Raw genomic sequence first — 18,997 nt, 5'->3', positions numbered from 1 at the left:
ATAGCTAATCTGGCAAAAGATTTTTCACCTGGCAAAACTTTTTATTGTTGACATTAGGCACAGCCAGACAGATGTCTTAAAAGGCAAACAAACTGTCAAAAAAGTATGTTTTTTTAAAATATAATATTTTGGTTGTTGAATTTAATTCTGCCTTGGCGCAGGGCAGCCCCCGCAGATGGGTGGCTGGCGAGGACCACGCACTCCCATCTTTGTGTCCGCTGGGGTTAAAGGAAAGTTTAGGGACCCCCGCCCCTTGGAGAAATGCCTCGGTGGTGACATTCTGAACGTTTTTGCTTCCCCACTCCAAAAACCCCACTTCTCGGCAGCTTGCCGAGGCTGAGAGGAGAGTGATTTTAAAAGGCACTCTCAGCTTGGGGTTTTCTCCCCGCTGAAATGTTTCTCTCGCCACTGACAAATTGCTCGCCCGCCGCCCTCAACAGCTGCTTTGTCCTCGACCCGGCAGAAGAAAACCGCGTTCTTTCCTGTCGCTCTCTTCCCGAGAGGTGGGGTGGGGGGGTTGAGAAGACAGAAGCAAGAATCCTCCCCCCCCCCCCCCACATACACACCTCACCGGCTTTTTTTCCCTCTAGCGCGGCATTGGAGTGGTTGGCTGGCTCCTTTGCTTGCGGGGAGAGGGGGGGAAAGCTGGGGAGGGTGGATTCTTGCTTCTATCTTCTCGCCACCCCCCCCACCCCACCTCACCGGCTTAGGAACATCGTTACCTCCCACAGCCACTTCCCCACGCGCTTCGGATGTGCTTGCCTTTCCTAGAGCAAAGACAGGAGGCACCTTCCCGAAGTGCTCAGCTAAGCGGCTGGGGGAAGGGCTGGCCATTTGCCGCCTCTCTCCACTGTAAGAGAGGCAGGCGCAACCAAAGCAATGTCCCAAAGCGGTCTCCGGGAAGCAACCGAGGGAAAGGCAGTCGTCTGCCTTTCCTTCAGCTCGAAAGAGGAGGCAAATGCCCCACCTTCCCCCAGCCGGTTAACCGAGCGCTTCAAGTTAACTGGCTGGGGGAAGGCGGGGCATTTGCCTCCTCTTTCGGGCTGAAGGAAAGGCAGACGACTGCCTTTCCCTCGGTCGCTTCCCAGAGACCGCTTTGGAACGTTGCTTTGGTTGTGCCTGCCTCTCCTACAGTGGAGAGAGGCGGCAAATGGCCAGCCCTTACCCCAGCCGCTTCCCCGCACGCTTCGGATGCGCCTGCCTTTCCTACAGCGAAGACAGGCGCCACCTTCCCGAAGCGCTTGGCTAAGCGGCTGGAGGAAGGGCTGGCCATTTGCCGCCTCTCTCCGCTGTAGGAGAGGCAGGCGCAACCAAAGCGATGTTCCAAAGCGGAGGGAGGCGGCAAATGGCCAGCCCTTCCCCCAGCCGCTTCCCTGCACGCTTCGGATGCGCCTGCCTTTCCTACAGTGAAGACAGGCGGCACCTTCCCGAAGCGCTCGGCGAAGCGGCTGGGGGAAGGGCTGGCCATTTGCCGCCTCTCTCCGCTTTGGAACATCGCTTTGGTTGCGCCTGCCTCTCCTACAGCGGAGAGAGGCGCAAATGGCCAGCAAATGCCCCAGCCGCTTCGCCGAGCCCTTCGGGAAGGTGCCGCCTGTCTTCGCTGTAGGAAAGGCAGGCGCATCCGAAGCATGCGGAGAAGCAGCTGGGGGAAGGGCTGGCCATTTGCCGCCACTCTCCGCTTTGGAACATCGCTTTGGTTGCGCCTGCCTCTCCTACAGCGGAGAGAGGCGGCAAATGGCCAGCCCTTCCTCCAGCCGCTTAGCCAAGCGCTTCGGGAAGGTGCCGCCTGTCTTCGCTGTAGGAAAGGCAGGCGCATCCGAAGCGTGCGGGGAAGCAGCTGGGGGAAGGGCTGGCCATTTGCCGCCTCTCTCCGCTTTGGAACATCGCTTTGGTTGCGCCTGCCTTTCCCTCAGCCACTTCCCGGAGACCGCTTTGGGACATCGCTTTGGGAGAGGGGGCAACTGCTCCCGGTTTAAGAAGCAAGAATCCCCCCCACCTCACTGGCTTTTTTTCCCCTCGCGTGCAAGCTACCTCAGCCGGGAAGAGGCGCTACAGGCTCCCGCGGGCGCCCTCTTGTGGTGACTTGTCAGTCACCCGAGTATAACTCGAGGTCGGGTTTTTCAGCCCATTTTTTGGGCTAAAAAACTCGACTTATACTCGTGTATATACGGTAGTTACCTTCATTCAGTATCAGGTTGCTATCTGATATGCGCCACACTGTGTACCGGTAGTGAAAATGGACTTGCGTACACAGCTACGCAGCCCTGCCATGTGCACACATCTCTCAGCATGATTTTGCTTGTGTGCATGCACAGGAAGCAAACTCTCGTGAGGGGACATGCGCGCATGAGAAATTTCAGCAATTTTTTTGCTTCTGCGCATGCGTTAAAGCAAAAACAATCACCCAAATCTCTCTCTCTCACACACACACACATGTCCTTTGGTGAAATTTTGCTTCCCGCGCAGTCACAGAAGCAAAATCTCTCGCTGGGATGCACATGCATGCATGGCGCAACCTAAAGATGCGCGTGCATCACACCAGTAGTGGCGCTAAGTAGCAACCCCCACCTGCCTTAATTGGTAATAGTACCACTCTATTCAGTACTAGTGAGGCCACACTTAGAATACTGCATCCTGTTCTGGTCACCACAATACAAAATAGATGTTGAGATCCTGCGAAGAGTGTGGACAAGAGCAATGTGATGTTAAGGGGTCAGGAGTCTAAACCACACAATGAATGGTTTTGAAGGAGCTATTTATGTCTAGTCCAATGATGGTGAACCTTTTTTCCTCAGATGCCGAAAGAGCATGTGCACCCATAATGCAACGCCTGGGGAGGGCAAAAACAGCTTTCCCCACTACCCGGAGGCCCTCTGGAGGCAGGAAATGGCCTGTTTCCAACTTCTGGTGGGCCCGGTAGGCTCGTGTTTCTCTCTCCCTAGGTTCCAAAGGCTTCCCTGGAGCCAGGGGCGGTTAAAAGGCCCCCTCCTCCCCCTGGAGGCTCTCTGGAAGCCAAAAATGCCCTCCCAGAGGCTCTGTGCGGGCCAAAAAATCAGCTGGCCAGCACAAAAATGCACGTTGGAGTTGAGCTAGGACACCAACCCCTTTGCCAGCAGATATGGCTCTGCGTGCCACCTGTGGCACCCGTGCCATAGCTTCGCCACCACTGGTCCAATTTTTAAAAAATCTCTAGTTATTAAACACCCACAACGACTGAAGGCAAGCTCCTTTTATGTGGCCTTTCTCAAAGTATTTTATATGTAACCTTGGTTGGTCTCACGCTATGAATCTGATGGACCAACAGTTCTTCCAAATCAGGGGTGAAATTCAAAATGTTTCCCTACTGATTCTGTGGGGGTAGCTTGGTTGGCATGGCAGGGGAAGAGTACTGCAAAATACCCACCCACCCCCCCGACTCCTGGGGCAAGGATACTGCAAAATCTCCATTACCACTCCACTCTGGGGTCAGCTAGAGGTGGTATTTGCTGGTTCTGTTCCAAATGGAACTGAATCAACTGCCCTAGTTTTTGTCAGTTACCATTGCACGTTCTTGTATATTGAATATGTTGTACAAAATTATATTGAAATCTTATTTTTCCCCTTCTAGGGGCAAACAAATAGACAGTTTTGGTGTTGATTTATTGCTCACTAATAATGCTTTGTGCAAACAAAATGTTGCAAAGTTTTCTTATTTGGCATCAAGAATGATCAAGGAAATGGAGAACCTTATGATACCAGGTTGCAACGCCTTGGTCTCTTCAGCCTTGAAAGGCGGCGTTTAAGAGATGACTTGATCAAAGTGTATAAAATCATGCATGGGATAGAAAAGGTGGATAGAGAAAAAATATTATTTTCTCTATCACACAGTACTAGGACAAGGAGGCCCTCCCTAAAGCTCACAGGTAAGAAAGTGAGATAAATAAAGGGAAATATTTCTTCACCCAGAGGGTCGTTGGTTTATGGAATTCCCTTCCAGAAGAGGCCGTGGCGGCTGTCAGCCTGGATAGCTTCAAGGAAGGATTAGACAGATCCATGGGTGCCAAGTGGTTATTGAAAGGGATGTCCATGTGCCGCCTCTATGTTGGTTGAGGCAGGCAGGATTCCCTTGGGTACCATTTGTTGGGGGTCAGGGGAAAGGGAGGGTCTTGCCTTCCCTTTCTGCTCAAGATCCCCATGTACAATTGATGGGCCACTGTGTGATACAGAATGCTGGACTCGATGGGCTTTGGACTGATTCAGCAGGGCTCTTCTTATGTTCTGATGTTCTTATCAATGTTTCAGTGGGGGGTCGATAATAAGATTTAAGTTGGATTGCTGTATGTGCTTATTTGTACTTTTCTGTTTTGACTCTTTTCTTTCCTTTTTGATTTATTTGCTGGCTAAAGGCTGGCTAAACAGAATTGAAATGTGAATTATCATGCAAAGGCAGCAACCATGTATTTGAAGCAGAGGTCAGCTGGCTGGCATTTGGGTGACGATGTCATCATACACATTTCATCATTTTGGCATCATTGTGCTTTGCTGGAGACGCCCTGGGTTTGTCTGATAGAACTTGCATCAGATGTCAAGGTGTAACTGTATCATGTGCAGAGAGGTGTGTGAGATGTGTCATCGTTTTGATACCATGGTGGCTTCTACTGATGATCTTAACTCAGTGCTTCTCAATTATTTACTGTTATTCCCCCCGTAGGAAGATGTAAACATTTAGCACACACACACACCAAATCTCTGATCTGGGCCCCAGTGGAATTTTAGTGTTAATATTTATTATTTTAAGACCTGTATACTGCACGAGTCAAAAAGAGGGCTGTGAAAATATTTAGTGGCCCCTTGCATCCTGAACATAAACTGCTTCAACTCCTACCCTCAAAACGTCGCTACAGAGCACTGCACACAAGACAATTAGACACAAGAACAGTTTTTCCCCAAACGTCATCACTCTGCTAAACAAATAATTCCCTCAACACTGTCAAACTATTTACTAAGTCTGCACTACTATTACTACTAGTTTTTTCTCATCATTCCTATCACCTATTTTCTCCCACTTATGACTGTAACTTGTTGCTTGTATCCTAAGATTTTTATTAATATTGATTTTTCTTCGTTGCTTATTTGACCCCTATGACAATCATTAAGTGTTGTACCACATGATTCTTGACAAATCTATATTTTCTTTTGTGTACACTGAGAGCATATGCGCCAAAGACAAATTCCTTGTGTGTCCAATCACACTTGGCCAATAAAATAATTCAATTAAATTACAAGCTGCAAGCAAACTATCTGCTGGGTAAGGCTGTTCTACCCACTTACCTAGGAGTAAGTCACATTGAACTCAGGGGAGCCTGTTTTCAGTTAGGGTGGCATCAGCTACTGTGGTTAGGGCCAGTGAAGGGCTACCAAATTTTTTACTACCACACAGTGGGTGTGGCTTATTCAGGACGCCCTGCATTTTCCTTCAACATCTTTCAGTGCAAGTTTGTTTGTTTGTTTGTTTGTTTGTTTGTTTGTTTGTTTAATAAATTGGATTTGTATGCCGCCCCTCTCCGAGGACTCGGGACGGCTCACAGCATGTACAAAAACAAAACAATAATATGAATCCAATTAATAGTACATTAAAAAACAACCATTAAATTCAATTAAAAAGAAAACCTATCAAACCAATCATTCAACAATCATATTTAAAACATTCATTGGTCGGGGAAGATCTAAAAGTCCGAAGCCTGGCGGCAAAGATGAGTTTTTAAGCTCTTTCACAAGGCGAGGAGGGTGGGGGCAGTGTGAATCTCTGGGGGAGCTGATTCCAGAGGGCTGGGGGCCCCCACAGAGAAGGCTCTTCTTGGTCCCACCAGGTGACATTGTTTGGTCGACGGGACCCTAAGGAGACCAACTCTGTGGGACCTCACCAATCGCTGGGGTTCGTGCGGCAGAAGGTGGTCTCGGAGATAATCTGGTCCTATGCCATATAGGGCTTTATAGGTCATAACCAACACTTTGAATTGTGCCCAGAAACGGATCAGTAGCCAATGCAGTCTGCGGAGTGATGGTGAGATATGGGCATTTCTTGGAAGGCCCAAGACTGCTCGGGTGCTCTAGGGTGGAGCTCCATTTTTGCTACCCCACTGCGTTTCCCCCCCCCGTCCAGGCAGTAGCCCACCCCTAGTTAGGGCCTTCTTTTGATACAGGTCAACTTAATCAAACCAATGTCATCAGGTCACCGGCTTGGTCCATAAGTACTGCTTCTGCCGGGCATTCAGAGTGAATTGTGTGGAAGGAGGCTTTAGGGTGCTTTTCAAAGCTTTCACCCCGGTACATAGGATGCTCATCCTTGTCCAGCAGCAGGTTCACCATGCCGTTCATGCCTGCTGCGGCACCCACTGAGAACAATAAGAATCCATGCAGCCACCCCGCCCTGCCTGGCTGCCTTCTCTTCTGGGCTCAAGAAACAATGGATGGAAACTGATCAAGGACAGAAGAAACCTGGAATTGAGGAAAAACTTTCTAACAGTGAGGACAATGAAGCAATGCAACAGCTTGCCCTCATTTGTTGTGAACGCTTCATTACTAGAGGTTTTTAAGAAAAGACTGGACAGTCACTTGTCTGAAATAGTATAGGATCGTGCAGTAATGGGCAGCCAAAATTTTTACTGCCACACTGTGAGTGTGGCTTATTTTGTGGGTATGGAATTAATCACTCGAATAGCTTACCTCCTGCAGTTCTGGGTTCATCACTGGAGGTTCTCCACTGCATCTGGAAGGAGAGTCCAACATGGGTATTTAACCAATCCTATTGGTAGAGACTGAGTAAAAAATTAACATAACAAATAGGCACCGCCCCAACAGTCTCCCATGAGCCTCAGTTTTAAAAACTCAGTCCAAGAGTAGAGTCATACTGAGTTTTGCTTAGAGTAAATTATTGTTTTTTACCATGTTTAATGTGTTGTTTTTGTCTCCTCTCCAGATGGAACTGCGTTGGAGGAAGGGGTCTCTGTCCTCCGAGGACAACACCCCCACCGATCTCCTTAGGGGCTGTTTCCCTCCGCGGGATCTGCCCCCAAGAGGAGCACCTCAGCCCGGAGTCACTGGCCCCCGCGGTCAAACGAGGGCTGCGGGCCGAAGGTGGGGGGGTCCACCCCCCCCCACTGGGAGGTCCGAGGCGAAGAGGCACCCCAGGGGACTCCGCTGGGAAGAGCGGCAGCCTGATCAGCTGTGAAGCGGCGAGAGCTCATTATAGCCGCCGCCGCCGAGAGCGCCACGGAGCCTCGGAAGAGGCAGGAGCCGAGAGACCCCCAGGAGGTCCGAGGACACAGGGGAAGCGGCGGCAGGCAGGTTTCTCGGGCGGCGAGCGTTGGGAAGCGGGGGAAAACCCGCGAAAGCGCTGGGCGCCGCCATCTTGGGTAGCCCCCAAGAGAGCGAGGAGCGCGCCGACCGGAAGGGCTTCCGGCAGCTGGAGGGCGCCAAGAGAGCTTCGGGCTCCAGAGCGCAGGCGCAGTACCAACAGGGTGGCCGGTCGCCATTTTTTTTTCGGAGTGACGAGGTGATAAGGAGAGGTTTCGAGCTCGGTGATTAAAGCAAAGTGTTAATAGTGAGTACAATGGAAAAACAAGCCGGAGAAAGCAAAGCTGGGTCACCGGCGGGCCCTAAGGAGAAGGAAAAGGGGAAGACTAAAGAGAAATCCAAGGCTTCTCATTCCCCAGCCTCAGCAGCTAAAGAAGAAGTTAGAGGCGGCCTTACAGCCTTCTCCTTCAGTGGTGCCCCTGACTCAGAGGCAGGTAACCACTCCTGACCCTATGACCCCGCAATCAGCCTATGGGCCTACAGGGGCCTTCCAGGAAGGTGATTGGTCGCCAGATGGACAGTTTTTCTCTATACCTCAAGCGGCACCATCACCATCCCCGTCTTGGACATGACCTGAGTCGGTGGGGCCAGCAAGACGAGGCTCACAACCCCCTTCAGCCACCTTCACCCCCACGGCGGCCGGTTTGCGGTCCCAGCAGGGGTCTTGGCAACATATGCCCCCAGATATGCAGGAGTTAATGGCTGAAATCTACTCGCAGGGGGTGACCGCAGGGTCTAGCCAGTATGCACGCCGAGCTGCACCTCAGACAAGGAACCTTTGGCCAGCACCGCCCCCCTCGGGGCTGGGGTCCCTATCAGAGGAGCCGGTTTTTGGCGAGGACAGTGACAAGGAGTACGAGTTCTCAGAGGATGAGAACCCACCCGAGCAACAGCCTGTAGCAGGTCTTTTCAAACCAGCACTGTTTAGGACCTTGCTTTTTAAGGCAAAGCAGGTGATGAATCTCCAGGGAACCAAGGCAACTGAGGAAGACACCGGTAAAACTTCAGCTTCTCTGCTTAGGGAACCTCAACCCGAGACTGATTCTATTCTGGCTTCACACATTTTCATTGAAGGAGTCAAGAAACCGTGGCAATACCCCGCAGCGGCCCAAGGGCCGTCAAACCTGGAGAGAAAATTTTATACGTTTGATGAGGAGGTGGAGAAACTTTTGGAGTTCCCTCCCATCGATCAACCAGTAGTGACACTGGTTTCCAGTGCCCTAGTGCCATCTGAGACGGGAGAGAGCCTAAAACCTGAGGACAGGAAGGCAGAAACCCTATTGCGGAAAACCCACCAGATGGCCGGCTGGGGGTTCAGAGCAGCGGCCGCGGCCTCCTTCTTTAACAGAGCCTCCATAATGTGGCTCCAAGAAATGCAGTCACGAATTGGACCAGAGGAGGGTAGATTACGCCAGGATTTGAGTAAGTTACTGGCGGCAGCTGAATTTTCAGCAGATGCAACCCTCCATGCGGCTAAGTTCGCCAGCAGAGGCATGGCTACCACACTCTCTTCTCGTAGACTTCTGTGGCTCCGTAATTGGCCAGCAGATTTGAAGTCAAAGTGGCGCCTTGCTTCAGCCCCATTACAGGGTTCAATGCTCTTTGGGGAGATCCTGGACAAGGTCTTAATTGAAGACAAGGACAAGAAAAAGGTCCTGCCTCGATCCAGCAGACGCCAGGATAGGAGGTTCACTCCTTACACGCGCCGCCAGAACCCTCGCTGGGAGGCACCTACTGGTTCAGGCCAGACACAACGGCCCTTCAGCCAGAACCAATATACACAGCAATCCTTTCGGAGCGACCGTGGATTCTCCCAGGACAGACAGAGGGGTTACCAGTCAACCAGACGGCCCTTTCGGGGGTATAATCAGAGAGGCTTCCGTCGTTCAAAGTGACTCAGCCGGGAGTCTGCCGCTGGGAGGAAGTTACAACACTTCAGCCCCTCTTGGCGGAGGACTTCCTCGGACAGGTGGGTGCTAACCACCGTGTCAGACGGACTACGGTTGGAATTCATAGGTCAACCCCCTCACCGATTTGTGCATTGCCCGCTAATCCGGGACCCTCTAAAGCGACAACAGATCCACAAAGAAGTGGCTCATTTGCTAGAGATTCAAGCCATCGAGCAGGTGCCGCCACTGGAGGAAGGGAAAGGATTTTATTCCCGAATTTTCCTCGTGGCCAAAGCATCAGGAGGATACCGAATGATACTAAACCTAAAACAGCTCAATGTCTTTATAAAGTACAGGAGATTCCACATGCACTCATTACAGACCATACTCCCCTCAATCAGGACTCGAGATCTGCTAACCTCGATAGACCTGAAAGAAGCCTACCTACATGTACCGGTATACCCGGCTCATCGGAAATTCCTCAGGTTTTGTTCAGAGGGCATTCATTATCAGTACAAGGCCATGCCCTTTGGCCTATCTTCAGCCCCGCGAACCTTTACCAAGTTGCTGGACGCTTTGACGGCGCATCTGCGGTCGCACTCCATCAGACTGATGGCCTACCTGGACGACATAATTATCTTGTCCAGGTCCCCCAGTCAGGCCAGGGAGGACTTGTCCAGGACGGTGCGTACTCTAGAAGCCCATGGCTTCACCATCAACTTAGAAAAGAGCCAGATGGTGCCAGCTACCAAACTTCAGCATCTAGGAGCCATCATAGACACCATGTCAGGCACTGAGTCTCTGTCTCCCGAGCGGCAGGAGAATATCCGCCGCCTCGTTACCGAGCTGTCTCGCCGCAGTCGGGTCCCGTTGGCACTGTTGTCAAAAGTGTTAGGGACACTGGTGTCCGCTATCGGGATCGTACCCTGGGCCAGACACCATATCAGAGGCCTGCAATGGTTCCTGCTACCGGCTCAGAGGGCCAGGATCAGCCACTCCCACAGGTCAATCAAATTGCCCAGGGCAGTCGCAAAGGCCCTACAGTGGTGGACCACCGGGGCGATCCAGGGAGGTTCTCCTTTCCGGACACAAGATCGACTCATACTTACCACAGACGCCAGCTTATACGGATGGGGAGCGCACCTGGGCCGTCACATGGCTCAGGGCATCTGGACATTGGAAGACCTGTCCCCGATCAATATAAATTTTCTAGAGCTGAGGGCAGTATTTTTAGCCCTCTTAGCCTTTGCCCCCATAGTAAAGAACAGACATATACTCATATTAACAGACAATGTGGCAACCAGGGCCCACCTGAACCACCAGGGGGGCACGAGGTCACATCGACTCATGGAAGAGACTTCACGGCTTTTCAATTGGGCCGAGACTCACCTAGCGTCCCTCACTGTGGAACACATTGCTGGGGTCAGCAACACCAAAGCGGATTGGCTCAGCAGGGCGACTTTGGATCCGTCCGAGTGGAGACTCGATCCGGAACTCTTCAAGCAGTTGACCCAGAGGTTTGGAGTACCCCTGGTAGACCTGTTTGCCACCAGTCAGAACGCTCAACTCGAGAGGTTCTTCACACGGTTTCCAGATCCGAGAGCAGAAGGGACGAACGCCTTGTGGGCTCCTTGGCCCCCAGGTCTTCTGTACGCCTTCCCACCGGTGAACCTGGTCCCGAGGGTGGTGGAGAAGATCCTCCAGGAAAAAGCGGAAGTACTCTTGATAGCCCCTTACTGGCCAAGACGTCCATGGTTCGCCGACTTGGTGGCGCTCTCAGTGTCGCCTCCGTGGAGGATTCCGGACCTGTCTGTCTCTCTCAGCCAGGGGAACCTTCATCATCCGGACCCCCAGTGGCTACACTTGACAGGCTGGCACTTGAAAGGAACAGACTAAGACAATTTAACTTACCGGAGAAGGTCATAGCTACCATGCAGGCCGCTAGGCGTCCATCGACCTCACGAATTTATCAGGCGACTTGGACGGCCTTTTGTAAATTTTGCACTAAACACTCTATCGAACCTGGGGTAGCTTCTGTACTAGACGTTCTGGGATTTTTACAGGCAGGGGTAGAGCAAGGTCTGGCCCCTAATACCTTGAGGAGGCAGGTAGCTGCCCTATCTACCATGATCCAGACATCAGAGTCTCGAACGTTAGCACAGCATACTTGGATTCGAGAATTTATTAAGGGAGCCACAAATATTCATTCCCCTCCAGTTAGGAGATTCCCATCTTGGGATCTTACACTGGCACTGCAAGCGTTGACTAGGCCTCCCTTTGAGCCATTGAGGACTATACCAGTCAGGTTACTTTCCTTGAAGACGGCCTTTCTCGTAGCTATTACATCCGCTCGCAGGGTGTCAGAGCTGTCAGCATTATCTGTAAGGGCAGACCTCTGCCAGTTCTATCCGGACAGAGTAGTGCTTAGGTTGGACCCTTCATTTGTACCGAAGGTAAATTCGGCCTTCCATAGGAAGCAAGAGTTGATCCTCCCTGACTTCTGCACTCATGGAACTCATCCCTCTGAGTTACTGTGGCATAAGATAGATGTCAGGAGGGCTCTGAAGATTTATATTAAGAGAACAGAACCATTCAGAAAGTCGGAAAACCTGTTTATTTCTTTTTCTGAGGCTAGATTGGGACTTGGACTATCGGCAAAGTCTATTAGTAGGTGGCTTAAGGATTGTATCTCTGAAGCCTATAAGGCGGGAGGACATACCCCTCCAGACGGGATACTAGCTCATTCAACCAGGAGCTCAGCTGTGTCAGCAGCCTGGGCAACTCAGGCGTCCATCGAAGACATTTGTAGAGCAGCAACCTGGGCAGCACCTACCACGTTTATTAAGCATTATAAGGTGGACTCCTTTGCTTCTGCGGAAGCGGCCTTTGGTAGGCGAGTCCTCCAGAAGGTTTGTGTTTCTCCAAAGTCCCTAATTAGACCTTCTCCCTCCCATGGGCCTTGAGAGCTTTGGTATATCCCATGTTGGACTCTCCTTCCAGATGCAGTGGAGAAGACCCGTTGTACCTACCTGAACGGTCTTCTCGATGCACTGGAAGGAGAGTCCAAACCCACCCGGTAGTTGAAGGTTCGGGACTCCGGAGGTTGGGTTGTTGTTGTTTGGGTTGTTGGCTTGTTCAATAAATTTGGTTATCCTCTTTCCTTGGTGATTCGTTTTTAAAACTGAGGCTCATGGGAGACTGTTGGGGCGGTGCCTATTTGTTATGTTAATTTTTTATTCAGTCTCTACCAATAGGATTGGTTAAATACCCATGTTGGACTCTCCTTCCAGTGCATCGAGAAGACCGTTCAGGTAGGTACAACGGGTCTTTCAAGAAGACATTAGATAGCCATTTGTTTGGAATGATATAGGGCCATGATGGCGAATCCATGGTATGAGTGCCACAGGTGGCACGCGGAGCCATATCTGCCGGCATGTAGGCTATTGCCCTAGCTCAGCTGCAGCGTACATATAAGCACCGTCTGGGTCATTTTCGGCTTGCATGGAGGCTCTGGGAGGGCGTTTTCGGCCTTCAGAGGGCCTCTGGGTAAGTGGGGAGAGCAGGAAAGCCGCCAGAGTTTGGGGAGAGCAAAAAATGGGCCTACCAGCAGGTCCAACAAAAGTCAGGAAACGAGGGAGGGGGATCGTGTGCACATTCATGGGGGAGGGGCAGCATGGGGGGCATTAAAATATAGGTGTGGGCACTTTTGGTACCTGAGGAAAAAAAAGTTCTCCATCACTGATATGGGGTCTTCTGTTTTGAGCAGGTGATTAGACTTGAAGACCTTGAAGGTCCCTTCCAACTCTATTGTTCTACAGACCTATTCATGCAGAGACCTCCTCTTGCTTAACCATTCCTGCCTTCTAGCAGTTCTGCATGCCCTAACATCAAGAAGAGGCTCCTCCTCCCGAGTCACTCATGTGCACCTCTGGAGGTGAAGAAGGCTCTGGTTGGCTTTCAGCCTCTGATATCACATCCTCTCTGACCTCCGCACTATTGGACTCGGGTGCCAGATTCACAGGCCTATGATACCACACCACAACCATCTCTCTATCCTCAGGATCCGTGACCAGCTGCACTGGACGTGGACAGACCACAACAGTAACCACAAAAGATCTAAGTCCACCCCACCTTGAATTCCATTGGCTCTTATTTACTGCCAATTTGCATTAACTATTAATAGTTCAGATTCTTGTAGAGGACTTTAGCATACAATAAACTTATATATTCATCTGAACTGCCTGAATCATTGATTTTCTGCACTTGAGATTAATCAGTCAATGGAATTCTAGGACTTAGATCTCTTGTGCGAAGGGACTCAAAACAGATGCTGTGTTTGATTCCTCCTTCAGCCTGATCGTCCCCTACAGATGAAAAGGCATGAAAGCATATTGGGTCACTTTGTCAGAAGAGATCTTGGCCATAAAATGTGGTTTTTCTGGGTCAGTACGGACTTTGGATATGCTCAACTCTGTTTTAAAAACAAATGGATTCCACAATAAAGAACTAAGGAGTGTATAAGAGCAGAATAATTTCAAATTTCTTTTTCTTTATGGATGTAGTTTAGGGCATCTGGAATCAAAGTCAGAATGACATCATTCTAAATTAAGAATAGGTGTATCTCGAACCAGGTGGCTTCAGATTAAACCCCTGCCCCTGATCATTTCCTGGTTAAGCCTATCAGGGTGCTTTACACTTTGATGCTGAGGTTTGGAGGTACATGGTGTCTGATCATAAGAAGAATGTGTTGATTTACACAACCTTGCTTGCCTAAAGCCTCGCCCCTCTTGAATCCATAAGGCAGCTGAGATTTTCATAGGCATCTCGGCTAGTACTCCCTCACTTTTGTACTGTGTGCCGAAGTCTAATGCTTTGCCATAAATCAAACCATGCCTGTTTTTCGCTGGGCTGGGAAGAGCATTGGAGGAACTGTAGACAATGGGAGATTTTCCTTGGAAAAGCACAGACAATGCCTCCCCAAATATGGCTCGTCCCACTCTTTGTGGCTTCATGTGAAAATTGAAATCGTGCATCAGGCTACCTTTCCTCTTTCAAAACGTGGGAAGGGGAATCTTTATAGGGAAATTGGTCCTGGGTGTGAAGCCAAGCCAAAGCACTTCATGTTTCAGAAGGGGTCTGCCTGTCTTTCTGTGTGCATGGGCGTGCAAACCCATGTATGCAAAAGGCACTAGGACCTAGCAGGAATCTTGGCCAAACTGGCAGGAATTCCTTGCTTGGAGCACAGACAACAAAGGCAGAGTGTAGCTGGTTTTCTTTCTCTCAGCATCTCCGCCCTGTGAGCTGAAAAAAAACGGTAAGTAAAGCCTGACTTTTCCAAGCAGGGCAAGTAACAGATGTCAGGTCCTGAAAGAAGAACGGGCTGAACCTTTTGAGCCAGAAATGCCTTCTTAGCCCACCGCTCAGCCGTTCGATTTCGCCTTTCCTTTTTTGGAAAAAGTTGGCTTTTGGTGCAATTCTATTGTACATGCAGACTTGAGTAGAAAGGAGCAGGCAGGAGCGGAATCTGCAATTTGACGGAAGGGGGAAAGCGGCTGGGAAAACTGCCTCCACAACTCAAGGGTGACCATACAAAGGTCAGGGACCGGTCATTATCACCCTGTAGAAAATAAATGGTGGGTTGGGACCTGGACAGAACTGATAGGAAGTGGCTGGGAAGCTATTGCTTTTGCTCAAGATTTGTACCTGATTGCCAAGAGCATATTTCGCCCTGTTTCTGTGGTAGAGATGTGACCTGCATGCTAATTGTGTGAAGGCTAATGATAGCCAGAGCTTGCATCCTTCGTTTCCCCCCCGCCCTGCCTCCGTTATGGTCAGAGCTTGGGTTTGCATGCCAAGTTTTAAACTGCAAAAGGAGGGGATTCCTAGGATCTTTCTGTCATTCCCCTCGCTCCTCCATTGCACAAATTAAAGCTAAGCCTCTCGTTCCTTGCTTTGGCTCCGAACAATGAAAGGTGCCACTTGGAGGGGTGTGATAGGAATACGACTAGGAAGTGGCATTCTGCAATTAAAAGTCACTTCATTTTACCAGTCAGAAGGAAAGGGAAAGGGGAAAGTCAAAAGCCTTCCTGATTAATTGACCTTCACATTGCATTCCAAAGTGGAAACAATACTGTTTCTTCCACATTAACTTCCTCACTGCTGTTTCCATATTAACTCCTTCTACCCTTCCATGTTATCTCCTGAGCGGTTGAGAATAGCCCTCAAAAGTGATTGATGGCTTAGGGGGGATATATGAGCCCAGGGAAGGATTTGGGGGGGGGGCGGGAGAGGGATGGGCTGACTGGCTTCTGAAACCAGCTGCTCACAAAGAAAATGGCATTGTTGCTGTATGATCAGAGAACAGACTTACTGGTGATTCTCACCCCTCCCTAACTTGGTCACTCCAGTCACCCTTGACCGTGTTGAATCTGTTACAGATAATGGACTGGTTCTTTGGTTTGTTGGCTGTGTAACTCTAGGACATTGTTGCTTCCATGTTTCCATCCATGGAAGAAGATGCATCTTCTTTCTTCCCTTTCTCCCCCTACTATGCCCTCCCCCCCCCCGTCCACAGCCCCATCTCAACTGCAGTGAACTTCTGCTCACTCCTTACAGCTGTTCCCAGATCTGTGTTCCAAGTCCAACAGTGTCCATAAAAGGGGTTGCTGCTCCTAAGACACAGAACTGATTTCCATAGAGAGTCTTAGGAGACTCAGTGAAATGCTTTTTTCTTTCTTTCTTTCTTTCTTTCTCTTTTTGCTTATAAGCTGCTTTGGAAAGAGAGAGATCCCGAAAGATAGGAAGACGAGATGGAAATTATTCTCAGAAATAATCAATCTTGATTGATTGTATTGCATAGGAGGTTCCTTCCTTTCCTAACGCTCCCAACAGTTCACTCATGCACATATGGAAAAATCTTCTCTGGTAGCCTTCCAAAAAAAGGAAAATCCAGGTGTTTTATTTCTTCTATCCTTTCTTTTCTTTTTGTTTTAAGGGGCTTACGTCCAAGTTCTGTATCATCAGCTTTCTTTCTCTAAAGACTGTGCTGTATCATTGCATCATCATCATCATTAATTATTATTACTAATTATTAAATTATTATTCAGTCTGGGACTGGAGGAAAAAACCAAGAACCTAAGAGCTATTAAGGTAGTGTCTGAATATATAGGCAGTTCCGACTAAGGAAGGTTTTTCTGCAAAGTCAGGATATTCAGGTCTGATAAGTTCAAAATTTCCATGTATCTAGGCAACCTTTGGGTATTGCTCCAAAGGATCCTGTTGATTGATTTCTCCCTCCACAATTGTTCAACTTCAACTTGCAGATGGTGGTATATCATTATTTTTCTTTCTAGTTGTTTCTCTTCAATTTGTGTATCGCCTGCTATTGCAGTATCAATGGACCAGAGTTTTTTCTTTTCCACAATAGTGACATCAGAGTGTTGTGGGCCAGGTGTCTGTCTGTTTCAACTTGAAAGTCCCCCACAAGATCTTGACCTGTTCATTTTCAAGAACTTTGTTGATTTAGTGTTCTCAGTAAATTTTGCATCATCATCATCGTCGTCATCATCATCATCATCATCATCATTGATTTACTCTTCAATTTGATTCACAGTCTGGGACTGGTGAAAACTTAACAGTTCAAATCCTAACCAAGAACCTAAAAGCTGTTATGGTAACATCTGAGTATAGGTAGTTCTGAGTAAGGTTGTTGTTGTTCATCAAACAGTCAGCCAGATGTTTCAGACTGGGTTTGGCATTTTTGTTTACCTATCAAATCCTTATCAAGTACCTGGGATAGACAGATGTGGATATTTGATGGTGTTACAGATATCATCACAGGATGGAAGCTATTCCCACTAAAGCCACCATTTGCAATTGATGGATGGCAAACTTGTCAATGCCGATGGTGTTCAAGTGGTGCTCCAGTTGTTTTTTGAGATTGCACCCAAGGTAGCAGATGTTGTTGTTGTTGTTATTGTTGTTTCTTCTTTGCTTCCATTCTTTTCCTTCTTCTTCTGCCTCAGCTTCACATCTTTAGGGGTCACCAAGCAATGGAACTTGATTTTGGACACTTTGACGAAAGAGATAAGGCGTCCAGAAACATGCGTGGCTCCCGAATGAATGGCCTGCCAAGTCCCACTCACAGCGCCCACTGTAGTTTCTATCGCACCAGGACCTTACAGGCGCTGAGCAATGAGAAGAAGGCAAAGAAAGTACGTTTCTACCGCAACGGGGACCGTTATTTCAAGGGGATTGTTTATGCCGTCTCCGGTGACCGTTTCCGAAGCTTTGATGCCTTGCTTGCTGACCTGACCCGTTCTCTGTCTGATAACATTAATCTGCCTCAGGGAGTTCGCTACATTTACTCCATCGATGGCAACAGAAAGATTGGCAGCATGGATGAACTGGAAGAAGGTAAGAAGGACGGCATTGTAGAGTAGCTCCAGGAAGGGTGGAAAGATGAGGAATGGCCCATGTTCCAACTCATGGAAGATGACACTTTGATCCTGATTCAGGGTGCTAAAATTAAAAGTATGAATTTCAGTGGTGGGAATAATTTATCTTTGGGGTAGTTTTGACCCAAATGTGAAAAATCTCATTCCATAAATTTACCATATACAGTGGTATCTCTACCCAAGAATGCCTCTACTTACAAACTTTTCTAGATAAGAACCGGGTGTTCAAGATTTTTTTTGGCCTCTTCTCAAGAACCATTTTCCACTTGCAAACCTGAGCCTCCGAAACTGTAACTGCAAAAGGCAGGGAGAAGCCTCCGTGGGGCGTCTCTAGGAATCTTCTGGGAGGAAACAGGGCCGGAAAAGGTGGGGAGAAGCCTCTGTGGGGCCTCTCTAGGAATCTCCTGGGAGGAAACATGGCCTCCACCCTCCCTGTGATTTCCCCAATCACACACATTATTTGCTTTTACATTGATTCCTATGGGAAAAATTGCTTCTTCTTACAAACTTTTCTACTTAAGAACCTGGTCACGGAACGAATTAATTTCGTAAGTAGAAGTACCACTGTATTTGGAAATTTTTATGTGACCCACTGCAGTCATCTAAAAGTTGCCATCAAATTTTAATTTGTAATGTGATAATTTGTGGAAATTATTAAATCGTGGGGAGGATTCATGCCACCCATGTAGAATTCTATCTAATTTTAATCAAGGGAAGTACAACTGTATCTTATTTTTGGACTTGACTTTGCATAAGAATCAAGTGTGATCCTCATTCCTCAAATTGTACACTGTGGCTATCCAACCCAACCTTCTGAAGCCTGCTTTTCTGCTGTCTTGGATTATGACTCCCATAAATCTCAGACAGCATGGGCAAGATAACTGGGGATTATGGGGGTTGTCATCTTGTCCATCGGAAAGGATGTGATCTGGTTTTATAATGGTTTATTCTGGTTGTGAATTTCTTAGCCAACCACCTCTGAAAGCCTTTAAATAGATGGGGATCTTTTGCACATTCCTCAGTGGTCCTGCCACTTAATTGCAATCCCTGCAGCATGAGGAAGAAATAAAGCCTTGTTAGAAGATTAGACGTTTAAATCCACCCTGTTTTAAATATGGATTTCTTTCCCTGAAGCTTAAAATACATCGCTGGCCATGCAGTGTCGATGCGAATCGAGAAAGGCATGTAATTGAATGATCTCAGTCCAGATGGTGGGTGTGTTTGTGCACATATTTCCATAACTTGCACTGGAAGAGGGATGCCTGCTCATTTAGGCGGGTGGGCTGATGTCATGTCTTGTACATTTTCTGCCTTTCT

General features: G+C 48.8%; 1 protein-coding gene across 2 annotated transcripts in view; it reads left to right on the top strand.

Moving 5' to 3' along the window:
- The first annotated feature begins 14,480 nt into the window (after positions 1 to 14,480).
- Positions 14,481 to 18,997, top strand: part of DCX (doublecortin) — a 140,627-nt gene continuing 136,110 nt past the window's right edge. For both annotated transcript variants that reach the window (XM_070759585.1, XM_070759584.1), the window contains exons 1-2: positions 14,481 to 14,538; positions 17,249 to 17,639. In XM_070759585.1, the coding sequence (XP_070615686.1) occupies positions 17,276 to 17,639 (364 nt within the window). In that variant the 5' untranslated portion in view covers positions 14,481 to 14,538; positions 17,249 to 17,275. The remainder of the gene's footprint in view (positions 14,539 to 17,248; positions 17,640 to 18,997) is intronic.

This window comes from Erythrolamprus reginae, chromosome 8, assembly GCF_031021105.1.
Source record: "Erythrolamprus reginae isolate rEryReg1 chromosome 8, rEryReg1.hap1, whole genome shotgun sequence".
Taxonomy (NCBI): domain Eukaryota; kingdom Metazoa; phylum Chordata; class Lepidosauria; order Squamata; family Dipsadidae; genus Erythrolamprus; species Erythrolamprus reginae.
The sequence above is the reverse complement of the archived record's forward strand: the minus strand, read 5'-3'. Positions and strand labels throughout refer to the sequence as shown.